General features: G+C 39.5%; 1 protein-coding gene across 1 annotated transcript in view; it reads left to right on the top strand.

The window, feature by feature from the left end:
- Positions 1 to 24,918, top strand: part of ARHGEF38 (Rho guanine nucleotide exchange factor 38) — a 153,962-nt gene that overhangs the window by 72,255 nt on the left and 56,789 nt on the right. The window contains exon 3 of the mRNA XM_067735415.1: positions 4,924 to 5,047. Coding sequence (XP_067591516.1) covers positions 4,924 to 5,047 — 124 coding nt within the window. The remainder of the gene's footprint in view (positions 1 to 4,923; positions 5,048 to 24,918) is intronic.

Raw genomic sequence — 24,918 nt, 5'->3', positions numbered from 1 at the left:
ATTGATACAGTCGATATGGAGAACAGTATGGAGGTTCCTTAAAAATCTACAAATAGAATTACCATACGAACCAGCAATCCCACTACTGGGCATATACCCTGAGAAAACCATAATTCAAGAAGAGTCATGTACCACAATGTTCACTGCAGTTCTATTTACAATAGCCAGGACATGGAAGCAACCTAAGTGTCCACTGACAGATGAATGGATAAAGAAGATGTGGCACATATATACAATGGAATATTACCCAGCCATAAAAGAAATGAAACTGAGTTATTTGTAGTGAGGTGGATAGACCTAGAGTCTGTCATACAGAGTGAAGTAAGTCAGAAGGAGAAAAATGAATACCGTATGCTCACACATATATATGGAATCTAAAAAAAAAAAAAAAGGTACTGATGAACCTAGTGGCAGGGCAGGAATAAAGACGTAGACATAGAGAATGAACTTGATGACACGGAGGGGAGGGGAAAGCTGGGGCAAAGTGAGAGTAACATTGACATATATATACTACCAAATGTAAAATAGATAGCTAGTGGTAAGCAGCTGCATATGACAGGGAGATCAGCGCGGTGCTTTGCGAGGACCTAGAGGAGTGGGTTAGGGAGGGTGGGAGGGAGGCTCAAGGGGGAGGGGATATGGGGATTTATGTGTGCATGTGGCTGATTCCCTTTGTTGTGAGACAGAGGTTAGCACAGTATTGTGAAGCAGTTATACTCCAATAAAGATCTATAAAATAAAATAAAATACATTATGGTAAAAAAAGAAAAAGAAAAGGCCGTTTATTACCTTCTGTAATAAGAATGTCTTGCTTTAGGCAAGGTAGACCCAGGAGCTCACATGACGATATCAGACTTAGCTTTCCTCTCTGTGTTGACCTTACTACAGTCAAGCTCTCTACAAAGATGACTGTTGAAGACAGAAATTACATATTTAGGGCTGACAATCCAGGCCCTTTTTTTTCCCAACAACCATTTTTAAAAATCAGTGAAGCTTCTCATTTGCTATGCTTTGGCACCTGTCATCCTAGACCAATTGCTGTGGCCAGCAGGTCACATGCCCACCACTGGAGGGAGTAGGGAGGGGTCAGGCACCATGAGTGACAATTCCACCAGATCAGGTAGAGCTGGGGAGCTGTGGCTTCTCCCAAAAAAGCAACAGAAAGGACAGAAAGATGGGCAAAACTACTGGACAGATACTACAATTACCATTTTCCATTTCAAATAGGTAGAATGTTTTAAGTTATTTGGGGGCAAAGCATTTGTAAGCAAAGGGAAGAGCTTGGGCTGGGATGTGAATGCAGGAAAATGCAACAAAAGCTTTTGAAAACAGTGAGTATAAGGTGCTGGAGGTAACAGAATAATTCGATACCAATGATTACAGTCTCTGAATTGATAAAATTTTATAGGTGTGTTTTCTTTTACTTAGACATTTGTGCCTTGGGAGTTTTGTATACATACAACTGTAAGATCAGCAATTATTTAAATGCAATGGGAACTTGCGATTTGAAGTATATCCTGTGAATACTTTTGTGAAGCAAAGAATTAAATTGTCACCCAAAATACTGACCTTTAATTTTTCTGTTTTGTACTTTCAAATTATTATACATTGACTTTGCTTAGAATAATGTATACTTAAAAGAAATATTTTTACAAAAAAATGAATTTATTTTCATTTAAAATATAACTCAACCTAAGCTGAGTATTGCCCATTTCTAGTAAATAATTAATAAATGTATGTAAAGGCTTCCTTGAATTTATATCAATAGTTAGAAAATCATCTACCAGTTTTAAAATCCTATTTGGATGAGACATTTGTTCCTTGGCATATCAGTGACTAAATGTGAATTCAGTTCATGATTCACGGAATCCCCATGGGCCTGTGGTGATACGGGTGATTGAAACCAGGCCAACTGATGTTTTAATCCTTTCTGTCCTTCAGAAAGAAAAGAAATCAAAACCTATGTTTTTGTTATTTAGTATTTATTGCATTGTGCTAAGATTATAGATAGAATACAGAATTAGATCCTTGCTAAATGAATTTAAAATATAAATTAGACAACTATACAGTATTCTGACCTTGAGAAATAAATCGTAGAACTGACAACCTAGCGAAAAACTCAGGAACACACTAAAAAATCCAAACAAAGATGGCAAAGTATTCTATTATTAGTTATTGCTGGTAATGGACTATGACATAGGACTAAACGGTCAGTTTCCAGCTCCAGCTCTGTCTTGACCTTCATAATTTGGGGCATGGTACCTCTCTTCACTCTGCATGAGTTTCCCTATCTTCAAACGGGTTCATATTTTACAGAGAAGATGGAATTGTATATGATATAATAAATATGAAGCACTGTAAGTTCCTCAGAATGAAGATTCCACAACAAAATGAAATAATAATAGGGTATACTATATGAACTACTCGCTTACAAAGCCAGTAAATTAGGGATGAAATTTTATACTTTAGAAGGATTCGTTTCAAAATATGATTTTAAAAAAATATCAAACTAGCACATCTAACATAAATCAATCTAGAAAAATTTGACTCATACAAAACTTTTGTAAAACATATTTTGCACTATGCAAAGTTATGCCTTTGTGATTTAATTAATACCCAATACATAAAGAAAATAATGTGTTAAATCAGTGGTGCTCAGAGATATGTGGCATTTGAGCCATTTAAAATTATGATAAACAAAAAGAGCCATATAACTGTTATCTGCCTTTTAGATATTTTGTATCTATAATACTAAACATACTTACTCATACAGAAATTAGAAGTCTTGAAAATCCATAGACTTTAGGCAGAAGAGCCATGTGTGCCCTATCCTGTTCGAATGAGTGCTTAACAAAGAAACATTTTGTGAGATACTGGGTTAAAGACCCTAAGAGCTAATAATGATTTCATTATTACTAATGAAATATGAATATATAGATAATTTCAGAATACATTTAAAAAACTGAACAAAAAAGTTGTGTAGTCCTATAAATAAACCCACTACATACAATCACACAGAATTTGATTACAAATAAAGTTCGGAGTTTTCTTGAGAACCAGACGGATGACAGGAAGGTGAGGAATTTCCCAAGATGGTTGAAGGACATATATCCAGCCAGACTATATTGCATAGGAAACAACTGACACAGTCACAAAATTTTAAACAAGGTACAATGTGACATATTGCTTCCATGTTGAATAACAGAACACCCCGATCAAAATGGTAGCCATGTCCAGTATTGGGAACGACATCAAGAATGGGGTCAATGTCAAAAAAGGACGGGATAAAAAAATAACGAGCAGCCTGCCTCCGCCCTGTGGTGCTCCAAGGACAATGGCGCTTCAAGGACAAAGGACGACGGTTACGAAATCCCTGTGCCCGCCTGGGCGACGCCCACCTGGGCAACGGGACCTGTCCCAAATAAGGAAAGGCATATGTCCTGTCCCACTCCAACCCTATAGAAGGTATATGTACCTCGACCAATCAGTCGAAATTTTCACCTCGGACCATTCTTCTGTTTTCTGGTTATAAAAAGTGATCAATAGCACATGTTCGGGCTGGACTCTCCCAGACTACTAGGAAGTCGGCCCGCTGTTCCAGCAGCGACCCTTCCCTCTAATAAATTCTATCTTCTTTACATTTTGCCTTATGTGTGGAAATTCTTTTCCAAGCATTCGGACCACAACACTCCCCCACTCCTAAATAGACCGAGCTGAGAGCCTAAAAAAAAAGAAGCTGCAGTTGTTGGCCTTCAGCTCTAGAATTCTTCCAGGTCTGTCTCTTATCCTATAGACCTTGTGCCCAACTTCCCTTAATTTCTTGGCTCCTTTTTTCTGATCTTTAGCTGAACTCCCTGTCTCTCTCTCACCCCTAATTTTGCCAACCTCGTTTTGGACCAGTAACTCTGCTTTTCATCTCTGAAGCTTCTCCATGATGATTATTGATGACGCGGTTACCCACCTACGACCTCATGCACAATAAGTCATGAATAAAAGACACCTGCTCATATCCCCTGTGGCAACCCAGTGGAGCCTGGACCAAGCTGTTCATGACCCACTAGACACTGTTTGATTATGAAAGGAGATCTGACTTATACTCAGGAGAAAGATTTTGAGTGAGATCCAGCAAAATCTGGGCACATAGCTCACCATACTCTTCTTGGATGGCTTAGGATCATTGGCCAACCCTCTATGAATCATTCAATGCCTGTGACAGGTTTGGTCTCTACTACAATTCCTGGTACCTAGAAGGACTTCAGGAATTATTTAGTGAAGATGGGTGAATGAATAAGTTATTATAAACACCAGCTATAAGATCTAGGAATGATTACACTGGTTTTTGAGGGTATGCATCAAGTTATCAAATATGATGTATCTTTAATTAGTAGAATACGTTTGGTGAAGATTTCCATTCACATTTCTTTCAGAAAAAAACAAAGCAGGAAACAACTCAGCAAATCTACTTGTCATCACTTTGAGAACATCTGTGGTTTTAAAACAGCTTTGAAAATAGTCACTTACATAGAGTAAGTTCTGACTTCTGCTGTATAAGCAGTAAGACGTTCTAAATGCATATGCACTAGTACATACCCTCATAGAGGGCGGTTAATAAAATACCGATTAGGGAGCCCAAATCTTCTTCACACTGTGGTTCTTACAGGAATATGTAGATGTACACTCAACTCATTAAAACTTAGTCAAAATAAAGAAAAAGAGGGAGGTAACAACAGATGCACCATCCAACTTCTTGCATGAAAAACTGCACATTTCCTCTGGAAATCCCAAATAAGGATGTTTACAGGAACGGTTGATGGAAACAGCATGGGCTGGCATATAAAACGCTTACGGTTTAGCAGGAGAAAACATCCTAAATACTGTGCATCTCTCTCCATCAGCTGGTGCTCAGTGTTTGTGTTTCTTCAGATTGATCAGCTGGACGTGGATAGCTTGTTTAGCAACATTGAATCGGTGCATCGGATATCAGCCAAGCTGCTGTCATTGTTGGAAGAGGCCACGACAGACGTGGAACCGGCCATGCAAGTAATCGGTATGTTTATTCTCTTCTTGAGTTCTCCAATACGACAGGAAATAATATTTTAATGGCCTCCCGTTGCTTTGGTTTTATGTTTCTGACTCACCAAGCTTCCCAGGAGATATATAAATGCTAAACCCCATCTTCAGGCTCATTGTAATTATACAAACTCTGTATTTATTTTCAGATGAGTTTATATCCATTTGCTGAAGTCCCTCAGTAGCACTAAGCACACCATTTGCTTTTTAATTTTCAATCTTTCAAGCTCTTGGCCTTCCAGATGTTCTCTCATTTGCTTTTATGGCTAACACTTGATTCTTAAAGAATTAAACATTTAAATACTTTAATAGCTTTACTGATTTTAGTCACAATGTCTCTTATTCATCTTATGATTAGGAATCCATTGATTTTTGGATTGTAATTTTTTTTGCATGGAAAGTTTATACGATCGTTCAAACACTTAACAACTACTTTTTCCATGCTTTTCCTTTTTTCTCTGTATTATTTGCTTTCCAAATATGTTTCTAGACAGTCATAGATTATTTTCTCACTCTGATAAGATTTTGAAAAAAATACAAAGAAATTACTGGAAAAGTGTTGGGTCAAACTTTTGTTCTCTCCATTTTCTCCATTCATTGGCCATTTATTTATTTATTCACCCAGTGAATAGCTGGGTATGTGCGATGATTCTTGGGAGCTTCTAAAGGAATACTGTGTTGTGAACTTGAAGGCAGCTGCCGCAACTAAGATATCACAGACACAGTGCCATGGAGGCTAAGAATTCTTTAAAATGTGTTGTCATCATTTTTCTATTTCACACATAATACTCAATATATGCTCATTACAAAGTATTAAAACAGTTCTGGAGTACACAGCATCTAATTCACCCCTCCAATGTGACTAACATCCCCTTAAGTAACCACTGTTATCGGTTTGATGTGGATCCTTTCTTTGAGACGCACAGAGACACAAACACACATTTACACCTTATAACTTTATTCATCCTCATTACGTATTTGTTTGTTAATGGGAATCAGAGTATAAAAATGGCATGAAATTGATTTTGTTTCATATTTAAGGAAGACCCAAAGTTTAATAAGCAAAGCTGATCTTATACAAAGGTGAAACAACCTGGCTATTTGTAGTATTTTACATGCCCAAAGGCCAGCCCACTCAAAAAGATTCTCCCACTGACAGGTTTAAGTTCAGTCACTTCTTATGATTATGTACTAAATGTTTGTGTTCCCCTCAAATTCATATGTTAAAGCTCTAACACCTGACATGATGGTATTAGGAGGTGAGACTTTAGGGAGGTACTTTTTATTTAGCTGAAGTCATGAGGGGGTTGATCCATGATGGAATTAGTGTCCTTATAAAGAGAGAAAGAGATACCAGAGTTCCCTCTCCACCATGTAAGGACTCAGGAAGGCAGCTGTCTGCAAGCCCGGAAGGAAGTCCTCACCAGGAACTGAATCTGCTGGCACCTTGATCTTGGATTTCCCAGTCTCCAGAACTGTGATAAATAAATGTCTGTTGCTTAAGCCACTCAATCTATGTTATTTTGTTATGATAGCTCAAGCTGACTTATATAGTTTCCAAAAAATTGCAAAAATAATTTCTAAAGGAAGGACTCTTCATTATCACTCTAGTGTGGATTCATTGGCCATTCATTTATTTATTCACTCAGTGAATAGTTATCAAGCAGCAGCGTGTGCAATAATTAAGATGTTGTGTGACATTACTAGGGATTAAAAGATGAAAGAGATCACGTTTCCTCCAAAAGTTTGCAAATAGCCTCTTTTTTTTTTTTTTTTTTTTAATTTATTTATTTGGCTGCTCGGGTCTTAGTTGCGGGATGCAGGATCTTTAGTTGCAGCATGTGGGATACTTTAGTTGCAGCATGTGGGATCTAGTTCCCCGACCAGGGATCAAACCCATGTCCCCTGCGTTGGGAGCATGGAGTCTTAACCACTGGACCACGAGGGAAGTCCCGCAAATAGCCTCTTGAATTGAAGACACTTGTTTAATACATCATCAGAGTATTTTCTACACTACTGCAGAACTTCAGGGGATAAAGAGACTACTTCTAGATGGGGAATCAGAGAAGAATTCTTAAAGGTGTTACTTGGGCTTAAAGTGTAGGTCAGATTTCAACAAGTGAGGTTCAGATTGGGAAGACTAAGTAGAAGTAACAGCATGAACAAAACCATGGACAGGAAGTGCCAAGCGTTTAGGAAATGGTGAGTGACCAAGTCAAGCTGGAGTGAAGGACTCATGTAAGGGAGGAGTGAGAAATGAATCTGTAAGTATAGAATAGGGACAGACCATACCTGGAATCCAAGTTTGGAAATTACTCTGCAGGTAATGAGAAGCCATTAAAAAATTTTTCAGCAAGGAGGTAATGAGACACAAAAGTTTTTGGAGAAAGGAAACTATGGAAGGTATGAAGAGAATGAGTGGAAGGAGAAAATGAGTAAATATGTTATTATAGATAATTTAGCCATGTGGTAACAAGCATCTAGGCTGAGGTGGATAAAATGAGAATAAAAAATGGGGTCAGACTCAAGAGAAACGTAGAAAAAAGCACAAACAAAATGTAGGGGTTGGTTGTATTTGCTGGAGTCAAAAGCAATTCCAGGTTTAAGGAGTCACGTATCCTGATTTGCCTAGAACATTCTGGTTTTAGCCTATTCACGCATTCAGTCCAGTTTAGCATTTGTCCTGGATTTTCTCCTTTTTAGAGGAGGATCATTATTAATAGCTGCATCACAAGAGATTTGGTAAGACCTCTATATCGTACTTCAATTTCTGACATGGCCTCTCTTAGCAGAGAGTAAGAGGCAGGTTCAATTGCCAGAGTTCTCACATGGTAACCTCTGAAAGAGAGCCCATCTCTCCTTTCCCAACCTTTCCAGTCTCAACAGTACTTACATCTTCCTTAGAAGTACGGCATACAGGGTACTGGCTGATAAAATGATGACTTTGGGCTTGAGCAGGTAGCAACAGCTAGTTGCTTCCTGTTTTGATGGTGGTGGGAGCTGTATTTGATGCTACAAATCCTGCTGTCCACAGTACAGCAGCTAGTTATGTTATGACCCATGCTGGGTGGCCCATGCCATGACCAGTGGGAGGCAGGAAGCCACAAGGGTGACAGTCAATGGGTTTAGTGGGACATGTAGGGAATTAAAGATTAAGTGCAAGTGAAATACATGTGGGAAGTGGAGGCTGAACTGTCCTGCTACAGAGTATGTGGATGCTGTTGCTACAGCAGTTTGGTTATTTATTGTATGATATAACTCTATCACCTTTTTATTGTCTGGTTATGCTTATCTTATTTTGCAATAAACCCTTTCAAAAGTAAGGGTTTAATGTATGCACATTTAATAAAAATTAAGTATTGATTTTTTATTTCTCAAGAAAGTTGGTCAACATATAACACACAAAATACCATTCACAGGGGGTCATTAATGCTGTCATTGACCCATAAGACAATCAGAAGACAGAAATCTGCGGAAGAAGTAGCAACATCTACTTCAAAAGTTAGTCATTATTCTTAAAAAACCATGCTCATTATTTTAAAACATACAGTAGTCCCTCTGTATCCACAGGGATCGGTTCTAGGACCTTCTTGGGTACCAAAATCCTTGGATACTCAAGTCCCTTATATAAAATGGTGAGGTATTTGCATATAATCTATGCAAACCTCCCGTATACTTTAAATCATCTATAGATTACTTATAATACCTAACACAATGTAAACGCTATATAAATAGTTGCTGGTGCCTGAAAATTCAAGTTTTGCCTTTTGGAACTTTCTGGATTTTTTTTTCTGAATATTTTCTATCTGAGGTTGGTTGAATCCATGGATTGGAAACCTGTGGATATGGAGGACCGATTGTACTTGGCATTTGGCATTTGCTGTCCATGCTTTTGTTCATGCTGCTACTTCCACTTGGAACCTTCTTCCCAACATGAACCTACTTGTTGAAATCTGACCTATATCTTTAAGCCCAAGTACATATCATTCCATGCAGCATGGCTTCACTTGTGTCAAATGACAGTTAACCTAAGTTAATTTCTCTCATTTTTAATTCCAAGTTTCCTTGGGCCTGTGAGCAATGGCTATTAATGAGTTGACACCATTAGCAGAAGATTTTGCAAACAGTTAAATTATGACAGTTTTATAATAGTGTGAGCAGATGAATTAAACAGAAAATCAATTAATTCCAATTCTGAGTCAAAATGTTTAATCCAATTCACAGAATCAAAGAAAAGCTTTTGGAAGTTTATTGTGTCAAAGGTGAATTTTCTGACTGTATTGTAAATGCTACTATAACTTTAAAAATTAAATTTATGAATGCAAATTATAATATGAATACATATTTTCGTGGAGCATCACAGTAAAAGAATGCTTTTACTAAAGTGACAAATCTATGGAGCAGAAATGTGCTTGGGATTGACTGTGGTACATATGTAATAACACCGTGATATTCTATTAATTCAAATGTACTCAAAATCCACACATAGTTTTACATATACAAAACTTAGAGTGAACTGTATATCATATTTAGAGGATATGCACACTTTTTTTGGTGTTGGTCACTAATCAGCTTTTAGAAATTGCATTTTGCTCAAAATCAGCTAGAAGTCTTTAGTTAAGATATTCAACAAACAGACAGAAAAGTAACTTCAGCTTTTTAGTCTTTATAATTGCAATTATTGAAAACAAAACTGCAGATGGGAAGACACTGAAATTTATCCCTATGAAAACAAGGAATTTGCTAAAAAATAATTAAACAATGAGAGTTCATATTGTGTAAAAGATTTAATTTTGAAATTTTTAAATTGTATTTTGGAAGACTTGACTTATGTAAGGACGCTTTAGACAGAGCTCCTGTTTAATAGGATAAAGTTATACCCTGTACCAGATTTTACAATATTTGGAAAAATATTCAAAAATCATAAATAGAAACAACTTATTTGATGAGCTTTATTTTGTAAAAAGAAAGAAAGGAAAAATCAAAATGGAGGCAAGAAGACAATAGCTTTGAAAATATTTAAGCTCAAATATTTATACATTTTAATATAGAGAGATATATAATCAGAATTTTAATATCTTCCATTTGGTAGAATTTTCTCTGAGCTTATTAGGTGTCTCTGTCCTAGGAGGAGAGTATTTTCACAATTAAAAGTATTATGGTTTATATATTTGAGCAGCCAAATAAATAATGCTAGTATTGGATTTTAGCCCATAGAATAAGATAGAGTCCATACAGATATAAATAAATGAGGAGAAAGGAAAGCTCTTCCTTACGGTAAATTTCAATGAATAAATATAGAAGAAAATAGAAAATTACCATTAGGTAAACAATATAGTCATAATTGTTACAGAAGAATCCACTGATTGATGCTAGATTTAGTGGATGAAAGTTTGATGAGAAATTTATTTTCATAGTTTCAAAGTGTCTCCTAAGTAAGCTTTAACCTCAAAGGGAAAGATGGTAACTTTTCAGTGAGAAACCAGGCAAAGACTACCTTAACCAAGTGAGTGATGAAGATCAGTAGTATCAGGAAATAACACACATTAACATCATGAACCTTGTGATACAATGCACTGAGGGGGACACATCATACCTGTGGTACTTTTGTCCAAAATATGTGCTCTTGTGTCCAGTCATGAGAAAACCTTAGACAGCAGCAAACTCAAGTGAGGGACACTCAACAAAATAACTGACCAACACTGTTGTAAAATGCCAAGGTCATTAAAGACAAGGCAAGACTGAGGAACTCTTAACGACTGCAGAAGACTAAGGAGGAGTAACAAATAAATGCAAGTGGGAGCCTGAGTAGATTCTAGAACAGTAAAAGAACATTAGTGTCAAAATGCAAGCAAGGTGTTCAGTTTAGTTAGTAGTATTACAGCAAGTTCATTTCCTTTTGCTGACAATTGTCCTATGGTGATGTAAGATGTTAACACTGGGGAAGACGAGTGAAGGATATTTGGAAACTATTGGTGCTATTTTTGCAACTTTCTTATAAGCAAAAATTAATCTAAAACATTTAAATTATTACGGCTTGCAGAGAAAACGCAATTGAAGGTGCTCACAATTTCAAGTTTCTAATTATAAATTGCAATATTGAGGAAGACTGTAGAAAATTTATGGAAAAAATTAAGCCAGCAAGGCCATATTTGAAAAAGTTGGAGGCATATTTTAATTTCCCTACCCTTTATATCTGGCCTAGCCTCATGACTTGCTCTGAGCAATAAAATGTTGTTCTACAACAGCCTTGTGACAGACACTCTCTGCTCAGGGAGAGAGAAAGCTCAAACTACCCAGTCATCCCAAACAACACAGTCAAGGCCTTGGACACGCGAGTAAGGCCCTCCTCAGCCAGCTGGCCTCATGCTACAGACTACAAACATATCAATAAAACCCCTTTAACACCACATGGAGACAAAGTATCCCAGCTGTGCTCTACTCAAATTATCAACCTGGAGAATCGTGAGCAAATAAACAGTGTTGTTTTAAGCCTTTAAGGTTTTTTTGGAGGGGGGATGTTTTGTTTTGTTTTTTTCTGTAGCAATAGCTAACTAATACGGATTCACAGAGAAGAGATTAATTACTTCAACTCAGATGATGAAGAAAAACTTGATTTGGAAGGTGACTTTTGAACTTGGACTTGAAAGATTTTAAAAGGTGGAGATTTGAGCAAAAGACTTCCCAAATGACAAATGGCACAGAGGTCTCAAGACAGGAGAGTGTGGGAAGCTCTTATAAAGGAAAGCAATTCAATGTGGCTGGAGCATAGTGACAAGGGGGTATATCCATGACCCATACAGGGTAGCTGTATCAATGGAGTTCACTGGCAATTTTCCATCACTAAATCGTTCATCTTACATTTCATAAGGTAAACTGATTTGGGGTAAGATTGCCAAAATCATGTTGCCACAAAATGAAAAGCACAGGTGTTCCATTTTTTCGTCCTTAGATGGCACCAATGAGTTTGTGATCCACAGTTCTAGTGCCAATGGGGAAACTTTCCTGATACCTAGATCAGCCAGGAGGAGAATTTTACTCAATAAAAACCTTGGGGTTTGGTCGAGGCTCAAGTTTAAGCACAGAGGCATATGTCTGAGAGCTCTGGGGAATTGTCTAGACTATCATGCCAAGATAGAAACTGGATTTTAAAATCTTGATTTAGGCAGGCTGCCTAGATAGGAAATGGGTTTTAAGTCTTTAGAGATGGGAGTGTGAGAAGTGGCTCTTGTTTCCACTTAAACTGAAGATCATTTTGTAACAATAGAATAGTGAGAAAGAACAAAACAAGTAAGATGACACTGTAGAGTTTAAGAGCACACAGGCTTCAGTCTCAGGTTGATTTAGTGTACGTCCTGGTTCATCGGTTGTTAAACGTGTGATCTTAGGCAAGTTACAAAGCCTCACTGAACTTCAGTTCCTCATCTTGAAATCTGAGGCAATAATACGTACCCCACAGAGCATTTATGAAGATTAAATAAAATCATGTATAAATGATGATAGCCAGTGCCCATCCCTAGTATCCAACACATGGTATTACTAACTTATTATCCTGATAATATTAAATGTACCCATCCATTATCAAACTTGGATTTCTTATGTGTGTAATAATTGAATAACATGTGAATTTTTTTTAGAGGTCCTGATCATGTTTTTCAAACAAATCAGGTTCACGGACGTGTGTGGTTTCTAGGTGTTCCCGATGTGTGTGCATCTTGATGATTCATCTATCTAATATGGTGACATGTTTTCTCTTATGGAAGGTGATTTGAGATATCAAGTATCATCTCCACATTTGACAAAGTGAACAGCAATTGCAGTAGACGGCCCTCAATGGACCCTGCCTCCTGGCATTCATGCTGCCACGTAGTCTAGTCCCATAATGACTCTGGACTGGCCCTGACACTCACCAAATAATACAACGTAGTGGAAGAAACACTGTGCCAGTGATTGGGCCTAAGCCTTAAGAAAGCCGGACATTTTTACTTTTTTTGATTTGGGGAGCCTGCCATTTAAGAAATCCAGCTACTCTGCTGGAATATCACATGGAAAGAGATTAGACCTGAGACCACCTAGTGAGAAAGTGGTCCCTCTGTCCCAGCCTACGAGCTGAGCCAGCCTTCTAGCTGTCCCTTCCAAGGTACCAGACTAGGGAATGAGCCATCTCAGACCGTTCAGCCAGTTAAGCCCTGAATGACTGCAGCCCCAGCAAACATCAAGCACAGCAGAACCACTGAGGTGATACCAGCCAACCCACCGAATCATGAGAGAAAATCAAAATGGTTGTTGTTATAACGCACTAAATTTTAGGGTGGTTTGTTACATAGTGATAGAGAACTAAAATGGGGCTTGTGTCCTCCTCTAGGCATTTGCAACAATGTTACAATGTTTCAAAGTATTTTAAAGAGACTGAGCTATGAATATGTTTAAGTCTACTTTACCTGCTTACCTCACACACACCGTGAAGAGAACCAGAACAGGAAGAAGCTTAAGGTACAGAAATTAGTTTCTCACATGCTTTTTCCTCAGGGTGAGTTTATCCTTGGAGACAAAGACAATTTAGAGCTTTCTGTTCCTTGAAGGTGGAGTGGGTGATGCACTGTTGTTCTGTGGCAGTCCTTTGTTCTCCTAAAGCAGTGTCTCTTGTATGTCCCTGAGGCAGGGATCTGTGCCTTTAGTGGTGATTTTGTGAAAAGAGATTGTGAAAAGAGATTAGTCACTGACAATTATGCCATGTGGGAGATTCCACAAAGTAGCTCACCTGAATCACTGTTCTAGTATTGTTATATTGTACACGTGTGTGTGTGTGTGTGTGTGTGTGTGTGTGTGTGTGCGCGCGTGTGTGTTTTACACAGGACACCGATTGGCTTGGCCTCCTTCATCCTGACCAGCGAGGGCAGGGTGGAAGCTTCACACCTGCTCGCTGGAATGGATGAGGCCAGCAGCGGGGAGACTCAGACACAGCAGTGAAAGGTCAGGGCATTTTATTCCAAATATTGGCAGTAACAGGAAAGCTGTCAGCTTTAGAAAACATGATAGAAAGAAAGGTGAGGGGTTCAAGGTCAAGTATACACAAATCCACACAGGAAAGGAAAATTCAGCAGAAGGAAGTCACCAGGATACAATTTGAAGGTTGGACCTCCAGTCTCCTGAGAGAGGTCAAGCTGGGTCCCAGCACTCCTAGGACTGATTTCTTGTGATAAAAAGAAAACCAGGGCGGCTTAGTAACAAGTTCTATAGTGCTGTTCTCTGAGGAGGAAGTGAAGTTCTAGGATGTGGAGCTGGCTCCTCGGGGTCAGTGGCTGAGCTGTGCAGTCAGATTTGAATGGAGCTGGGAAAAGTCAGACACTGCCCAGAATACACGTAAAGACCAGAAATAAAAAGAAAGAAAGAAACCTTGTGAGTGTAAGAGTCCTGCGACTCCCTGAACATTTTTCCCAATTGCTAGGAAGCCAGAAGGAGAAGTCGTTAGCAGGAATGCAGAACTTCAGGGTGCACAAGAGCCCAGCAAGAGCTCGGCCTTTGGAGGGAGACCGATCTGCGCCCTAACGCTGGCTCTGCCACCGCTACCTCCGTGGCTGGGGCAGGTCACTTGGATCCGTGAGGATTGCCCTTGCCTGCCTGGAATAGGAACTTCACCAAAAGGACTTAACCAAAAGAGGACTTTTTCTCTCACATAACAAGAAATCCATCACTCAGTAGTCCAGGACTGAGACAGCTGCTTACTGGTTTCTTCCAGTTTCTTCCTTCCTAGTACTTAACTTGTGGTGTTTGGCTTCATGGCCTCAAGATGGTTAGTCCACTGCCAAGCGTGCTTCCTGCTGGTAGTGAGAGCAAAACCACCTCCTCCTGAGGCTTTTTTCATTTGGGGGGAATAGAAATCTTTCCCAGTGACTTCTACCTATATCTCATGATTCCATTTTACACACACATTATTCCATTTCTCGCTCTCGCTCTCTCTCTCACACACACACACACATACACACACACACATTCGACCACCTCTAACTGCCAGAGACTGGGGGAAAGGTCAGTAGTTTTAACTGGGTGCATTGCTGGTCCAAATTGTATTAGTTTGGAAGATGGAAGGATGGATAAGCAACTGGCAACAGAAGGCAGATTCATTTGTTCATTTTTCCAGTGGGGATGGTCAGCCCTCCATGACAGAAGGGTGAGACAGAGAGTGTACACCTCTAAGACACAAGCTCCAATGGCAGGCGGGTATTCTTGTCTGTTTTGTTACTGTTGTATCACCAGCATCTAGAATAGTGTCCTCAATAATTACTTCCTGAATGAATGAAATGAATGACAGAGACAGTGATATGTATCCGGGACACTGGCTGGCATGTCGAGGGATCGCAGAAATTGTCGTTGTTCTTGTTGTTACCGGGTCTGCCTGTGGTTTTTCCCGTGCCATTTCCAGAGGCTGGCAGGTAGTGTAGAGCAACTGGTAGAGGCAAGCATTCTTAAGAGATGTTCTTACTAAGGTGGATAAATGGGGTGTCATGAGTTGGCCTAAGAACGGGGTCCTCGGCGTTGTAAATCTTGGGGAGTGAAAAGTTATTGTACCTTTTTCCAATCTAGCCAGCGGAAACCTTTTAACTTTCAACTCTCAGAGAACCAATGCTTTCTTTTTTTTTAATTATTAATTTATTATTTATTTTTGGTTGCATTGGGTCGGTTGCTGTGCGCGGGCTTTCTCTCGTTGCGGCGAGCAGGGGCCACTCTTCTTTGTGATGAGCGGGCTTCTCATTGTGGTGGCTTCTCTTGTTACGGAGCGTGGGCTTCAGTCGTTGCGGTTCGCGGGCTCCAGAGAGCAGGCTCAGTAGTTGTGGCGCACGGACCTAGCCGCTCCACGGCATGTGGGATCTTCCCGGACCAGGGCTCGAACCCGTGTCTCCTGCATTGGCAGGCGGGTTCCCAGCCACTGCGTCACCAGGGAAGCCCCGAATGCTTTCTTAATGTGCTGGTTGTTATAAAGATTCCCACCTGAAGTTAAAGTATCCAGGAACTCAAAAACGTTCCTGAAGAGACCACGAGTTACCATCAAGATAAACAGCTTTACTCTTGAATGTTAGCACCGGACTAGTATTTAAAGAGCAACCAATCCAACCACCTCATTGTTCAGATGAAAAAGGTAAGAGCCTGATTTTCTCCAAATAGCATCACTAATTCTGGACACAGAAGGGGACCCCAGCTCTTCCTAATACAGGTCTTATTACGTATTATACACTGTCCATCTCTACCACCCACTAATGCTCCCCAGTTTGTCCTGCCCAGCTGCCAGGCCACCCGCTACTCCCAATGTGCTGGGTGGGTAGTGCCTCAGTGATGGAATGGCCTCTCCTTTGAGAGACCCCACCACAATTATGACTTTTTCCTCCCTGGCACTAAACACAGCCGTGGTCATGGGACAGGACCCCACAGTTCACTTTGGCTCCCTTCCTTTCTCTCTCTCTCTTTTTTTTTTTTATGGTCGAGCTACCCTTATTGGTCTCATACCATTCCCTCCTAAAACCACTTCTCTGAAATTGCTGTTAGCATGTCATCAGAGACCTCAGAAATGTCAAATCCAATGAACACATTTTTCTGAATTTATCTTACTGCAGTACGTCTGAAAATGTTTTACCGAAAGATTCCTGAAGCCAAAAGAGAAATATCATGAGCCTCAGGGAACGTGGAGGTGTGACCCAAAACCCCAGCCACAGGCATGAAATAATTTGGAGTCTTGTTTTGTCTTAAGAATTCACATAAATTTTCCATTCTATTTTTTCACATGAAAATAATTTTTCTTCAAATATCTTCATAAAATTGATACTCAGGAGACATGCTTGTTTTAATCCCATGGCAGCATGTTCCACTTGGCACCTGGGTTTGGTTTGAATTTCATAACCCTAACCAGGGTCCCTTGAGTGCCCCTTAGTAGCCAGTGTTATCCCCAAGTGAGGCAGGAACTAAATGAGACTAAAGGCAAAGGATAGTGGCTTCTGTAAGCAGCATTTACTCTTCCAACCTCTTTCTTCTCACATCCCTCCTCATTCTGCCCTCCCCTGGAGAACAGAAGGAGGCTAAGAATGAAAGGAAGAAAACATGTACATGATCTGGCATTTTGGCTGGCTGAGCTGCTGCCTTGTTTAGCCCCATCCAAGAAGGCTGGGCTCCCATCCAAGGAGGAGAGGCAGACCATGGGGAGCTCTCCTAGTCAGTCTGGGTGAAAGCTGCCAGGAAAGCTCTTTCACTTGGGGATGGCATATTCCCTCACTCAGGGAGGTGACAGCCAGAGGCTCACTGCCCAGATCTCAGACCCTCTTTCCCGGGAGTGGGTCATACCTACCCTCTGTCCTCAGAGTCATCCCACCCCCTTCTCTGTGTTCTGAATGCTCTGTCTTGACAATCAAGTTTTACTTAGAACTACAGAAGTTTCTTTGGGATAGATCTTAGATCATAATTGATGCTTGAGAATATTTTCTTCCAGTTTTATTGAGACATAATTGGCATATAGCACAGTATAAGTTTAAGGTGTACTGCATACTGATTTGATTTACTTACATCGTGAAGTATCACAATAGGTTTAGAGAACATCCATCATCTTATATAAATATAAAATTAAAGAAATAGAAAAAAATTTTTCCTTGTGATGAGAACTCAGGACTTTTTTCTTTAACATCTTTATTGGCGTATAATTACTTTACAATGGTGTGTTAGTTTCTGCTGTATAACAAAGTGAATCAGCTATACATATACATATATCCCCATATTTCCTCCCTCTTGCGTCTCCCTCCCACCATCCCTATCCAACACCTCTAGGTGGTCACAAAGCACAGAGTTGATCTCCCTGTGCTATGTGGCTGCTTCCCACTAGCTATCTGTTTTACATTTGGTAGTGTATATATGTCCATGCCACTCTCACTTCATCCCAGCTTACCCTTCCCCCTTCCTCGTGTCCTCAAGTCCGTTCTCTATGTCTGCGTCTTTATTCCTGACAGGACTTTCTTAACAACTTTTATATATAACATACAACAGTGTTAATCATATTTATCATGTTGTACATTACATCCCTAGTGCTTATTTATAACTGGAAGTTTGTACCTTTTGACTGCTTAAGATTTTAACTAAAATTCTCTTTTACCATTGTTGTAGTTGGTTTTTAGAGTTGAATTTATTACATATTTTTTCTTGCTAAAACAAGTAACTTCTTACTTTAAACCCTTTGTCTTAGTCAGTTTGGACTGCCATTAAAAATTACCAAAGACTGAGTAGCTTATAGACAACAGACATTTATTTCTTACAGTTCTGGAGTCTGGAAGTCCAAGATCAAGATGGCAGCAGATGTGTTTCCTGATGAGAGCTCTCTTGCTAGTTGCCTTCTCACTGTATCCTCATATGGCAGATACAGAAATCTCCCTCTTCTTAAAACGGCACTAATCCCATCATAGGGTCCCCCTCCCATGACCTCATATATACCTAATTACCTCCCAAAGTCTCCACCTCCAAATACCATCACATTTGGGGTTAAAGCTTCAACATATGAAATTTATGGGGGAAACAAACATTCAGTTCGTAATACTCTTCATATGCAACAGTTCATTTAATATTTTCATAGAATTTTTGAATAAAATTTTATGGTAAAGAGGAGGGCCTTCAACTGGTATCTCTCAAAATATATATATATATATATATATATATTTTTTTTTTTTTTTTACAGGAGAAGAGAAAAACTATTGATTAGAATAAAGTTCAGCTGGGATAAACAGGAAACAAAACAAAACTTTACTACCTTAAATAATATAGATATTTATTTCTCTATTATGTAAAAGGCTTTGGGATTAGCAAATGCAAACTATTATATACAGGATGGGTAAAAAACAAAGTCCTACTGTATAGCACAGGGAACTATATTCAATATCCTGTGATAAATCATAATGAAAAAAATATGAAAAAGAATATATATGTATAACTGAGTCACTTTTCTGTACAACAGAAATTAAACAAAATTGTAAATCAACTATACTTCAATAAAATTTTTAAAAAACAAGCAAACCAACATAAATAACTCATGAAGATAAGATTTAATACCTAAGAACAGGCATCTTTGCTTTTTTCCCTTTCCTTTAGTTAGAAATTATTCTGTTCTATTGTTGTGGTTTTCAATAAATAGATTTGGCATCTAAAAAATAAAAAAGTAAATAAAGGCATGTATTTTAGGCCTGAATGGCAACTCTGCTCCACAAAGTTCTCTGGGATATAAGCTTCTTCTGGCTCACAGCTCCACTCAGCCTTACCTTCATGGACAAGGTAGTATTCAAGTTCCAGGTAGCAGAACAAAGGAAAGTATGGAGAAGAAGAGGTAAAGGATGAGCTAGCTACGTCATAAAGAAATTTCCTGGATATCGTCATAGGACACTTCTCCATATATCCCATTGGTGGACTTTAATTGCATGGCCACTACTATTACAAGGGAGGCTGGGAAATGTAGTTTTTATTTGGGGCAGCCCAAAATTCATCGTTATAGAAAAGGAGGAGTACTGATACTGGGGGACAATAACAGGCTCTGTCACTCACAAACTTGTTCACTCTCTCTGTAGTATTTCTCACTATTTTATCCTTGGCTTTGCTGACACCCACCCTAGTTTTTTCTCCTTTCTCTCTGACTGTAACTTCTCAAACTTTTCTGCAGACTCTTTTTCTGCTAGGCTCCCCTGAGTGTTAGTATTCCCAGCGTTTGGTCCTCATGCCCTCTTCTCTTCTCACTCCATGGACTTTCTTGCATGACCATATCAAATTCATGGTTTCTACTACTCAGGTTTTACATACCTACATCTCTCTTCCAGATCTTTTTTTTTTCCTGAATCCCAGACTCATATATCCAATTTCATGAAGGGCCCTCCACTCGAATATACTATGGGTGACAAACTCAGTACATCTAAAATTAAACTCTTTGTCTTCCCACTAAAACACTCTATTTTGTCCTCATTGTCTATCCACATGTTTACTGAAACTGAATTCCTGAGATATACCTGGAGTTATCCTCTTCATCTTTCACATGTTCAATGTCCTTATTTTTTTTTCTCTCTCTTCTCCATCCTCCCTGCTTTTGCTTTAGTGGTTAAAACTAACATCTAATGAGAATTTGCACATGCCACCTTCTGATATAACTACATTACATATTTTAACTCATTTAATCTGCAAACAACCCTACCATTATGATTATTCCATATTTTGGATGAAGAAATTAAGGAAAAGAGAAATCAGGTAATTTTCCCAAATGTCACAACAGCAAACGGTAAAACCAGAATCTGAAATCAGGCAGTTGATTTTAGAGTACTCTCTCTTGACTGCTGTAACTTTCTGTTTTAGCCCTCATTATTTATTTCTTACATTATTATAGAAGCCTTTCAACTGGTTTCTCTTTTCCAGTCTCCCTAACTCCTCCCCCAAATTCCATCGTTCATATGATTAACCCCAGAGTAAACTTTCTAAAATACAATCTAATCATATTAATCTGCTGCCTAAAATCCATCAGCACTTCTCCATCACCTTCAGTCTAAAGTTCCAGCTTCTTAATTATACACAAGGTCTTTCATGATCTGGCCCCTACTCACCTATGTAGCCTCTTCTGAAACCTCCCCCCAGGTGTGGCACCAGCCAGCCATCGGAGACCACTTGCAGTTTTTGAGCAGAACCTGCTCCCTCCATGCATCTCTGTACTTTTGCACTCACTCATAACTCCTATTTCAAGGGCAGACTGTTATGGAAAGAGCTCAAAGTTTCTCAAGAGCAGAATGGATCACCCTCTGTGTTTTATAGCTACTGTCATACTTTTCACATAGCATGGGAAATGAGAATTTACTCTTCTCTCTCCCTTACTGGCCTCCATAAGTCACCTGAGGGAAGTGTTGGTTCTTTGTGTCTGCAGTACTTACCAAAGTACTCAGTGCATAATAGTCACTCATTAAATAGTTATCAGATAAGGCTGAACTAAATAAAGACTATAATTACTTCACTCCCTTTTATGCCATTTTCCTAAACAAGGCCTACTGCAGGGAGATCTCTTGGATATTGTTGGTTTCACTCTGGCTTACTTACCTGTAGGGGAAGTTCATCTTGTAGTTGGGTCAGAATAATATAGAAGCCTATCACTTGGTATGGTACACCTTGGGGATGGACATGAGGGTCTGCAAGTAAAGTAGAGGTGGGCCAAGAAGAGGAACACATATATGTTTATATTAATGACAGTTTACATTAGATGCCAGGACATCAAGGTGTTCAATATCCCTGGAAGCTGTTTTTAAAGGAGGTAACTGAGGGCATTTGAAAAGGTGCACTTTTTTCCCCCTCCTTTTGTATGGCAGTTATCCTGGGGGGAAGCCAATGCAGAAAGTCTTGGGTTGTAGAATTTTGAAAAAGAAGCACACGATAGTTAGATTTATTTCAGAGGATTCTGGTGATCTTGTGACAGGCAGCCAGAAGGGAAATTACCTTAGCTGGTCTTGGCTCAGTCCCTTCTCCAATCCTAATCATTCTTTCAAACCCACATACAGTAGACAGAACAGTTGTCCTTCACCACTGAAGAAATGCAGCCGAGAGTTACGTTACCGTGGAAACAGAATAATTTTTTTTTTTTTTTTTTGCTGCAAGACATATCACTTCATCTGCACTATTATGAAGCAGCATACATTGGTAGGGCTGGGAGGGGAATCAAATATTCTGCCCCCCAGTATTATACTTGGCCTCTGGGTGAATAAATGACTTTCAATTAGAGTGCTTAAATATCTTTTAACTTTAATCATTGTTATTAGAGGCCCAACAGAATTTTACTTGGAAAAGAGTAAAAAATTCAACTCTGTGGTTCAGGAGAGAGCTATAAATTCTTTCAAACTAGACCACTTCTGTTAAAGAAAATATAAGGGAATTTACAATTAATGTTTTCATTGTATGCAAAATAAATGCCTTTGTCCTTTGTGTTTTGACTATCTGACTTGATCCTACTGTGGATTTATGAGGTTGTCCAGACCTCTTTCATCCTTTGTCTCTACTCTGAGCTGCTTTGTAGTGAACACACATATTTACAATTTCATCCCATGTTGGGCTGCGGGGTATTCAGATCCTCTCTTCCTGACATGCTGCTGAGCTCATCTGAGCCTTGACTCCCTTGCCCAGCCAAAGCCCTCGCTCCTGTTTGCTACCTGCCTCTGTGACTGGGAGGCTCACCTTCTGTTACGCCCAACCCTAAATTTAGCCACTGTCCTATTTTATTTTCTCCTCTTGTAACTACTCTCCTTCTTACTATTTGTGTTGCTAACTGTCGTGAAGAGTGAATCTGTAAGACCTCCACTGGCAGAAGGATCAATTCAGTAAAATTCCAGGAACCTAATAAGAATCCCTTATCCCTTCAGTTCCAAAATTTTTCACAGTCACTGCGTTTCCTTACAAGTCCAAAAAAGCACTAAAACAAAAACCAGCCAAGCAAAACACACACACACACACACACACACACACACACACAGAGTCTAACTTTAATCACAGAGAAATCCCATAAATGAAAGGAAAGAAACATCTTTTATTGGCTGGATGGAAATTAGAAAATAATGTAATACTTTAAAAATACTAGTGTTTTTTTTGTTTGGTTGGTTTTTTTGCAGTACGCGGGCCTCTCACTGCCATGGCCTCTCCCGTTGTGGAGCACAGGCTCCGGACACGCAGGCCCAGCGGCCATGGCTCACGGGACCAGCCGCTCCGCGGCACGTGGGATCCTCCCAGATCGGGGCATGAACCCACGTCCCCTGCATTGGCAGGCGGACTCTCAACCACTGCGCCACCAGGGAAGCCCAATACCAGTGTTTTAATGAAAATAAAAACAAAAATAAACAAATGGAACCTAATTTAACTGAAAAGATTTTGCACAGCAAAGGAAACCATAAACAAAAAAGACAACCCACAGAATGGGAGAAAATATTTGCAAATGAAGCAACTGACAAGGGATTAATCTCCAAAATATACAAACAGCTCAGGGAGTTCAATATCATAAAAACAAACAACCCAATCAAAATATGGGCAGAAGATGTAAGTAGACATTTCTCCAAAGAAGACAGATGGCCAAAAAACACATGAAAGATGCTCAACTTCACTAATTATTAGAGAAAGGCAAATCAAAACTACAGTGAGGTATCACCTCACACTGGTCAGGATGGCCATCATCAAAAAGTCTACAAACAGTAAATGCTGGAGAGGGTGTGGAGAAAAGGGGACTCTCATACACTACTGGTGGAAATGTAAATTGGTGCAGCCACTATGGAGAACAGTATGACGATTTCTTAAAAAACTAAATATAGAACTACCATATGCTCTAGCAATCCCACTCCTGGGGATATATCCAGAGAAAACTATAATTAGAAAAGATACATGCACCCCAATGTTCACTGTGGCACTACTTACAATAGCCAAGACATGGAAACAACCCAAATGTCCATCAATATATGAATGGATAAAGAAGATGTGGTACATATATACAAAGGAATATTATTCAGCCTTAAAAAAGAATGAAATAATGCCATTTGCAGCAACATGGATAGACCTAGAGATTATCATACTAAATGAAGTAAGTCAGACAGAGAAAGACAAATATCATATGATATCACTTATATGTGGAATCTAATAAAAAATGATACTAATGAACTTACTTACAAAACAGAAACAGACTCACAGATGGCGAAATGAAATTTATGGTTACCAAAGGGAAATGTGGGGGGAAGTGATAAATTAGGAGATTGGGATTAACACATACACACTGCTATATATAAAATAGATGACTAACAAGGACCTACTGTATAACACAGGGAACTATACTCAATATTCTGTAATAACCTATATGGGAAAAGAATCTGAAAAATAATGGATGGATATATATATATATATATATATATATATATATGACTGATTCACTTAGCTGTACACCTGAAAATTACACAACACTGTAAATCAACTATACTCCAATAAAAATTTAATGGGGCTTCCCTGGCAGTCCAGTGGTTAAGACTTCGCCTTCCAATGTGGGGTTGTGGGTTCAATCCCTTGTCGGGGAGCTAGGATCCCACATGCCTTGTGGCTGAAAAGCCAAACAGAAGCAATATTGTAACAAATTCAATAAAAACTTTAAAAATGGTCCACATAAAAAAAAATCTTTAAAAATAAATTTTAAAAAATGAAAAATTAGGGGCTTCCCTGGTGGCGCAGTGGTTGGGAGTCCGCCTGCCGGTGCAGGGGACGCGGGTTCGTTCCCTGGTCCGGGAGGATCCCACATGCCACGGAGCGGCTGTGCCCGTGAGCCATGGCCGCTGAGCCTGTGCACCCGGAGCCTGTGCTCCACAACGGGAGAGGCCACAACAGTGAGAGGCCACAACAGTGAGAGGCCCACGTACAGCAAAAGAAAAGAAAAAATAAAAGTACTAGTGTTACAATTCTGGAGATAGTAGAGCAGCATTAGAAAGTAAGTGACATTTATAGAGGAACTTGTCAGTGCCAGGAGATTTAACGTCCACATTTCATTTAATTCTCAAATTCATGCCAAATGTAACTATTACTTCCATTTTACAAATGAGAGATTTGAGGCTCAAAGAATTTTTTTAAAAAGTCATTCCTGGGGCTTCCCTGGTGGCGCAGAGGTTGGGAGTCCGACTGCCGAGGCAGGGGGCGCGGGTTCGTGCCCCGGTCCGGGAGGATCCCACATGCTGCGGAGCGGCTGGGCCCGTGAGCCATGGCCGCTGAGCCTGTGCGTCCGGAGCCTGTGCTCCGCGGCGGGAGAGGCCACAACGGTGAGAGGCCCACGTACCGCAAAAAGATCACTCATTG

Source organism: Pseudorca crassidens, chromosome 4 (genome assembly GCF_039906515.1).
Source record: "Pseudorca crassidens isolate mPseCra1 chromosome 4, mPseCra1.hap1, whole genome shotgun sequence".
NCBI classification, from domain to species: domain Eukaryota; kingdom Metazoa; phylum Chordata; class Mammalia; order Artiodactyla; family Delphinidae; genus Pseudorca; species Pseudorca crassidens.
This window is presented reverse-complemented; position numbering and strand designations above follow the sequence as displayed.